General features: G+C 36.5%; 1 protein-coding gene across 1 annotated transcript in view; it reads right to left on the minus strand.

Moving 5' to 3' along the window:
• Positions 1-1622: 1622 nt before the first annotated feature.
• UBA5 (ubiquitin like modifier activating enzyme 5) overlaps positions 1623-8578 on the minus strand; it is a 9878-nt gene continuing 2922 nt past the window's right edge. Inside the window, exons 4-12 of the mRNA XM_009280400.2 lie at positions 7807-7916; positions 7304-7390; positions 6561-6645; positions 5597-5701; positions 5291-5418; positions 3963-4098; positions 3252-3327; positions 2347-2453; positions 1623-1782 (exon numbers count right to left, since the gene is read on the minus strand). Of these exons, the coding sequence (XP_009278675.1) occupies positions 1699-1782; positions 2347-2453; positions 3252-3327; positions 3963-4098; positions 5291-5418; positions 5597-5701; positions 6561-6645; positions 7304-7390; positions 7807-7916 (918 nt within the window). The 3' untranslated portion in view covers positions 1623-1698. The remainder of the gene's footprint in view (positions 1783-2346; positions 2454-3251; positions 3328-3962; positions 4099-5290; positions 5419-5596; positions 5702-6560; positions 6646-7303; positions 7391-7806; positions 7917-8578) is intronic.

Consider the following 8578-nt stretch of genomic DNA (forward strand, 5'->3'; position numbering starts at 1 on the left):
AAGAAATGTAAATTAACACTTAAATTGACACTTGGATCAAGCTAACGTAGACTTAGTGACACAGATTCAAGTATGTACCTTTTTAATGATCTCGTTTTTCTGTTTCCCATCCCTCTTTACAGTTCATTTCTAAAATCCGGTTTCTCCAAAACTGAACTCAATCCCAAAAAAACACTTCCATTTTACAGTATAATGCACCACACCCAAAACCCACCCAAAAGCTCCCTCACTAACTTCACAGATCATTTTCATGTATATAATATAATCTAGTGTCAGCTGTGGAGGAAACAGGTTTTGAAGTTTGTAACCGTTGCTTAGAAATCAAACATTTTTTTAACTCAGTATTCAGTCAGCTGCCCTAAGAAACAGAAGCACCTCCCCAGTATTACTCTCTTCTTACATGCTGGTTGGATACTGCTGCTACCATTACTAGCTGGTTCTGTGTTGGCTGCATCATGCTGTGGAAAGGTTTTTTGAGGAGCCCAAGTTGGAAATATTTGTATTATACTGCAAAGGCTGAAATTTACATTCTTCTAAGCCAAATCTAATAACGATCAAGTCCTATATCAGACACACGCAACAGGTAAAATATTTGAAATTGATACACTTGCAGTTCTGCAGGGTACTGGCACTACAGGATGTGTACATTTACAGGTCAGTTTAACATGTGATAATTTAAAAGGTAATACGACTGTACTAACATTATTTACAAGACAAATACAATAGCTCAGCTACTCCACAGAAGATATTTGTAACACTAAACAAAGTTTAGAGCATCTAATTTTAGAAGCTTTCCTATGTAAACTCAGATTAAGTATATTCCTTAATATAGCCCATATGATGGGGATGAATCAGAATTACAGCTAAACTTTTAATAACCAACAAAAATATAGTATTTAGATTTTTGAAGAGAGAAACAAAGTCTCCTGTTCTCTCCAATGCTGCTGGTAATTCATACAGATTTTGTCATGAAAAGCATCTGCCAGCTGAAATAGTGGCATGCCAATACCCAGCCTGCTAGTATAATTATCTACTAACAAAAGACTTTGCCTTGTTGCAGCATACTACAAGCACTGTCATATACAAACCATATAGGCAGCTATTTAAGAGCAAGCAGTAGTAAAACATTGATAAAACCAGGGAAGTTTAAAAAAAATTCCAGAGATATTTAAGGCAGATGAAAAGGCTGAAATGTTCTGTTTACTCAGAAAAAGTAGCCACAGCACGATCCACACCAAGAAATTACAGAGACCAGTGAATGACGAGTACGAGTGCCTGGAAAATCGGGAGCAGCAATATGAGTGAGGCACGGTCATCATCTGCCCTTGACCTATTCAATCCACTCCAGCAGACTTCATCTTTCACTTGTCCTACACTATGTACTGTTCTCATCACGTGATAGTGCATACAATGTGCTATGCCTGCTTTTGTTAGTTTATCCATCTCCTTGTATTTTCAACTGAGTATCTGGACACTAGCAACGCTGAGAAACTAAAATTTGTAGTAGCACAAATCCCTAGACGTGAATAGACAACAGAATATAAACAAAGCTTCCTTCCTGCCCCTGTAACAGTTCCACTTCATCAGAAATGTAAAGATAAGCTTCAGTGGAGGTTAAAAAAAAAAAAAAAAAGTCTGGTCTTCTCAAAATCCAGTGTCAATCCAAACTCCCAAAAGTTGTACTTAATATTTGGTTTGCTACATGTTTCTCATTTTGGCCATGAGTTCTTCTAGGCTTTCTTCAGACTCTGCTACCGTTTCCTCAGTGTTCAAATTCTCTTCCTATTAGGAACAGGAAGAAAAAGTTGGCAACAAAAATAGCAAACAAAAACCCACACACAAATAAGCTTTATTGCCATTATACCACACCATTTTCCTAAAACCAAGGACTCAATTGCAAGATTAGGCCTAAGTGATTATAAGCTTAAATTGTAAACTATTCTGACTAGGATCTAGAACGTTCTGGCTGCAATACACACAGAGTCTGTGTTCCCCAGGTACACTAATTGCTCTTTGACTACGTATAGCTTTTACAAGATAAATATGGTAAAAATTCATTAGTCACCAAAAGATCAACTGAGAAATTCACATTTGTTTTCCTTCCCCCACCCCCCAAACACATTCATTCCTATCACCTCAAAACTACATTCACACTAGCATCCATACTTCATAGAAACACAAAACTGGACCATAGAAGGCACTAATCAGATGTACTGAGGTACAGTTTCACTGGAATTGTTCAAGATGGGATTTTATTTTAGGTTTAAAGGGTAACCAAACTGGCTGGTATTATAAATTTAATCTACAACATGTACTTCAAAAATTCATAAAGAATAAATACATTACCTTGTTTGGGATAGTATATGCTACAGTAATTCCCTCAGGAAGCTCAGGTACGGGGCCAGATGCAGCCTTCAGCTCATCTTCTGAAATTTCTGATACTAACTCGATGCCTTTGCATTAGAAGGAATCGAGAACTCCATTACAAGTTAGAAGAAAAAGTTCTTTAATCACTATGTTATCACAGTAAGAGGAAAACAGCAGCTACTTTTCCGAAATAGAAAAAAATTTAGAAGCAGAAAGACCTTTGATTTCAACTACTTCATTCCATTATCAATACAAAATATTTTCCCTTTACAATATATGAAATGGTTCTGTACAGGTAACTGACGGACAAGAATGGCACCTCTCCTACAGGACTCCCTTGTCCTTACCATTTAAATCTTACCGTGAGGACACTTCTCCCAATGGTAAGCTGAGATTACTTCCTATATCATGTAATAAACAGAGTGTATATATCCATTCTTGAAATGGTTATCTAAAACACGCTTACCATTCCTTAAGACAATTCCTTCTAATTTAAAGCCCTCAGAGGAATATAAAAATCCTCTGAGGCTGATGCCTCAGCACAGTGGTTATGGAAATGACAAATGCTCTTTAGTTACATATTTAAAAGGAACACACAGTGAATACATCTTCTCGCATCTTTCATATCTTCGGACCATCTTCTGAGGAAGTTTTGTATTCAAACGGCGGGGGCCAACCTGCACATTACACTAAAAATACATCATCAAGTTGTGGTAACGTTACTGTCAAAACCTGTGAAAAGCCAGCAGTAACTACGCAGCGTAAGTTACAAAAAACAGGAACCATAAGAAGTCTATGTACCCTACAGTGTGTTCACCCAAAACAAAGACTTTAATTGAATCTCGGTACTGGGAACATCATTTAGTCTCCAGCTGATTACTTACCCCAGTCATTGTCTTCGTGTACTATTTCTTCTTCCTCTTCAATTACTTCTTGTTTCGGTCGTGCAGCTTCTTTTTTCTGAAGGAAAAACACAAAAAGATAAAAAACATTATGTAATAGTCCAATTTTCAAAAACAGCAAAGAAGGTCAAATCTAATATTCACACTTCTTTTAATATTTAAGATATGCAGTCACCATTTAGAACTTTGTTAGGCATAAAAAGGCAGAATACCTGCAAGTTAAAAATAACCAAACCCATTAACACTCAAAAATACATGACTGCCAGAAAGGCTGAGCAATTATTGTAGAAGAAAATACTATCTGGCTGAATGAAAGCCATTCTGCCTACCCTTTGCTTTAAGATAACTGAGTACTGTATTTTTAGAAACACATGCAACCATCTGAAGACAAGGCTGCTGAAAATTGGAGTAGCAATGAAAATTTTCTTTTACTACAGATCTGTAGCTTTATAAAGCATGGGGGGGGGGGGGGGGAGAACAAAAACATTTTTACCTTATAATTTTCTTGCTGTTTTCTGCAATTTTGGTCACTACATTGTGGGTTTGGCTTCATAGACATAGTTGGAAAGAAATCCTGCATCGCATTGTAACCAAGATAGTAACTCACAGTACCAAAATTTAACAGGTATCTACAAACACAGAGAAAGCAGGCCCTTATATACAGGTGCAAACCTAAAAATTCAGTTGCTCTACCTTATAATTTTCTTGCTGTTTTCTGCAATTTTGGTCACTACATTGTGGGTTTGGCTTCATAGACATAGTTGGAAAGAAATCCTGCATCGCATTGTAACCAAGATAGTAACTCACAGTACCAAAATTTAACAGGTATCTACAAACACAGAGAAAGCAGGCCCTTATATACAGGTGCAAACCTAAAAATTCAGTTGCTCAAAGAATAATTCTTCCTCAAAGAACTTTTAGAATACGCTTTCACACTACTGAAGTTGTAAAGAGTTACTGTAATAGTCTTAAAATAAGCTGTAGTCACCCGACAACAGCTTAACTGCGTCAACATAGAACCCGGTCCTCTTGTGGTGTAAGTGTGTGAGAACAAGTCAGCTACAGTCTCAGAAAAAACATGTTTAGAGTAGTATGTAAGCAGTTTTCTCCTGTGCCTTAATCCATTGCTTGAAACACTCAGGTACCCTGTATTACAATGGGAGAGTTTTCAACAGCTAATCAGAACCAGTGTAATCATCTTTTCTGTAGGGTCAGATTTGCAATGAAAATAAAGATTTAAATTAAGCTGCAATGTTTGCATTCTTCATTAAAGAAAAACACATGTTGCTATGCAATTTTATATAATACCTCTCTCCGCACAGCTGAAAATGGAGCTTTGTTGTTTGTAGGCACACTTGCAAATGGTACTTTTAGTCTTTGTAACTAGAAATTTTTGGATAACTGACAAAACCAAGCTAAGGCTAAAACCAGGCTAAATAAGACCCTATTCTCAAAGATGCTTGTAAAACACGGTGCATCATTTTGAAACTGAGTACAAAGTTGTTCAAATATTTTCCCTGCAGATACATGCAGTTCTTTTAGCAGTTGGAGTCATGTGACAGTACTTTTTGAAAATATTAAAACATGTCATTTTACATGCTATATAACTACTTTTAATTCACCTCAGGTTTTTAGAATACAAATACTGCAGGAGAAATTATTTATTCTTTGTCCATATATGAAACTTCAAAGACAAGTCAGCACTGTAGCATTTATTGTGTATAACTTAATGATGTCAAATGGGAGCATGTTTAAATGCAGAACTAAGAAAAAAATGTGCGTGTGCGTATGCAGTAATAGAAATTCTTAGGAAAACTCTGAAGACTTTTTCTTACCCCTGAAAACTTCTATTAAAAACAGCAGCTCCAAAGTAAACACACCAATGATTCAAGCAGTGTATATTTCAGCCCTGTCCAATGATACCTTTAGGAAACAGGCCAGACCCACCATTATGAAATGTTCCCTCAGATTTCTTTCTCTTACTGTGCTGTACATTGAATAGTAACAACTCAGTCACTTACTTCAGAACATTTTGTACAAGAATTCCTGCCACAACACCCATAGTTGTAGGAAGACTAGCTGCACAAACTCCTTCTCGTTTTAATGTCTTCTCATCAATATTTGCAGCAACTACAAGTGGAGGAGCACACTGAGGGGAAATAAAGAAGTTAAGTTTAAAAAAAGTATTAAAAAACCCCCCACAGATCACACAAAATTTTAAGCTACTCCACCAGCTGTGCCAGGATCACATTCACTAGCCAGCTAATCTTCATATTTCCAATCCTGCTTTAAAAGACAAACAAGCAATTCAGCAGAGCACTGCATACCGCAAAACAAGCAGATTCACCAGGTATAATCAGCTGTATATGTCCCGACACTGCGTTTTCACTCACTCCAGATTCCATCCAGATTTGTCCAAGTTCATTGCAGGCCTTATAAACACAGAAACACACACATCAGCACTGCAGAAGTTTAATGAAAAGAAAAAAAAAAAACCCACCACGTTGTAAATTGGGAGCGATTAAACACATTGATCTTCCTGCATTAAGACAAAAAGGCTATGATCAGAAAAAGGAACATGAAAAGGTAGAATAGAAATTGTTTATCAAAGGACAAATCAAAGGACAAATTAAAGTTGTCCTCGTGAAGCCAGCCCTTTGTGCTTTCCTGAGGACCTGAGATTTTTGAACAAATACAGGCATTAGTGATCCAGTTACTAGCACGCTACACAATCTAATTGCACAAACTGCTTTAGAGGCATGGATACAGTGTATCTGTGTACCTTCAGTGCATGCAATTTATGGATCAAGTTAGCTGCAGGGTAACAGAAAACACGCGTTTGGCGTATACCCTACATTGGCTGCTACTATAAAGAAAAACAGTTTGATTAGGTACACAGTCTTAAGACATTTTTAGTATACAAAAAGTCATATGAAGTATACAATTAGCTACACATAGTCTTTAAAAAGTTTGTAAGATTTAACATACCAGGCTTTGATCATACCTTTATATAAACAGGGTAATCTGGAAAGACAAAGAGGGCTTATGACACTTAACCTTTTTACTAACCATTAGCTGCTAGTAACTTAAAAGTCTACAGTTATATTTATACACATAAAATGTGTTTTATAAGAACTGGGTGAAAGCTCAGATTCTGTTTCCTTAAACCAAGGAGGAAATTTCTTAGAATATTCTTGGTAGGTTCCTGTCTTTTCTCTAGTCCCCACAATTCCTAACATTATTTACAGGAAAAAATAGACCTCCACAAGCTCATGCCTTCGATGGCCTTACCGTGTTAATTGCCATGCGAGCTTCAAAGTTGTCCACGCAGCTTAGAACAAGATCGACAGGCTTCCCTTCCTCTAGTGCACCATTACTGAAATAAGCATCAGAACTTTGCATGAAATTGCTGGCAGAACAAAATACCAACATGGCAATCAACATGCTGCTTTAGAGTACAGAAGCACGTGGGAAGTGTATTTCTAACAAAACTTGAGCAAATGCAGAACAGGATACAACTAGCATCTTAGATCTACAGTAGGAACAACAGCATGCTGAAGCTGGGATTTAAATATATGGGCATTTTAGATTAAAAGAAGTTCTATATAGTATACACTCTCAGTACAAAGTATTGGAGAATTGTATCTTTGCACAACATAACTGCAAATGGGAAAAGTTATTTCAGAACTTCTCTGTGAGATCTGCTAATAACTATTTTTTCTTCATTCTATAAAGCATACCTGAAACTACTCCAGAGCAGTCAAAATATGATCTGATCTGTTTTCTATAATGGGAAAAGCCTGTAAGACCTGAAGCTTTGATTGGAAATCTAAAGATGCACTAATATAAAATATAACTATGTAACAGTAGAAATAAATGCCAACTCTAGAGAAAAGATCTAGGCAGAAGTGTCTTCATATATACATATTTCCCACTGGTTTTCAATTGGAAGTCATTAAATTGAAAAAAACCCAACAATAAAAATGCGAGGGTGTATTTAGAGCCACACACCAGCAGAAGGTGAGAGATTTTACCTTATTCTATCCATGAAATGTTCAAAGTTGTCCAGCGTTGTGATGTTGTAGTTATGTACTTCAAATTGAACATCAGGATTAATATTCCTTATGGAGGAAATAATATGAGTCAATGTTAATAAATACAATGATAACTTGCATTCTACTCCCTAACTTCACAAGTGTAGTTACAGTCTTAAGCTTCCAGTCTGAAGTCTAGAATATGCCCATATTTGTCAAAAACTTACAGATTAGATGAGAAAAGAAAAATCACAACATATCGAAGTGGTATAGTTCATACCAAGCTTCTGAGCAAAATCAGCTATACTTAAAAAGTAGACTTACATTAAGGTTTTGGCCAGTACAAAAATGTCCTTAAAGTATCAATCATTCCCACAACTATTTTATACCCAATTTTCCAAATTAGATCATGCTACTCCGTGAGCGATTAAGAATGAAACGTCAGTTTTCTGGAGCAGCATCCTGGGTAAATACATTTTGATACCCACTTCTCTAAGTTATACCTCAAAGTATGCTCTGCTGCTTGCACTTTACTTAATCCAGCTTGATGAGGTTGGAAGAAGAGTCTGTTCATGTTTGCCAATTCCACTTTGTCATAATCAAACAGAAGCAGCTATAATAAAGATTGTATTAACATATGTGAACCTCCAAAGACTCTGCAACCAGAGCACTATGGCAAGGCATTTTAAACAACAAAACTCATTCTAAAACCAACAACAACCCCCCCCCAACCGAACACCCCCCCACCCCGCAGTCCCGCTCAGTTCACATACAAAAGTTACCAACATCGTAAGTACGTGAAAGACTGAATTCTAACTGCCATTCAGCAGGAACTGATTCGTTAAGTCATGAAAACCACTCTTAATAAAAAGCAATCTGTTCATTTGATCTAAACTAAGAATATTCAACAGATTATCTACATGAACACTATCAACTGTTATCACATTCCTACTTGCTGTTATGGCATTAGCTAGAAATGTGTAATTTCTTTCATTTGTCTTGGCATGTAGTTCTTCAAAAACAATTCACTTAAAATACCTACATAATACATGGACATGTTGGATCATTATAAATTCTGAATCAACTGTCCAATGTCCTTTTCTATGCCCAAGATGCTGGTCTTCAAGAAATGCTCCTTCAGAGGAAGGGGGAATAAACTTTGCAATAAAAAATTGCATCACCTCTGTATTAAGAAACTTCTTAAAGTTCCAAGAGTAAATGGTGAGGCTTTGCCTGGAAATACAAACATCTAAGCCATTCCCCAAATTCCTCTTT

The sequence above is a fragment of the Aptenodytes forsteri genome, unplaced genomic scaffold, assembly GCF_000699145.1.
Source record: "Aptenodytes forsteri isolate BGI_AS27 unplaced genomic scaffold, ASM69914v1 Scaffold523, whole genome shotgun sequence".
Lineage (NCBI taxonomy): Eukaryota > Metazoa > Chordata > Aves > Sphenisciformes > Spheniscidae > Aptenodytes > Aptenodytes forsteri.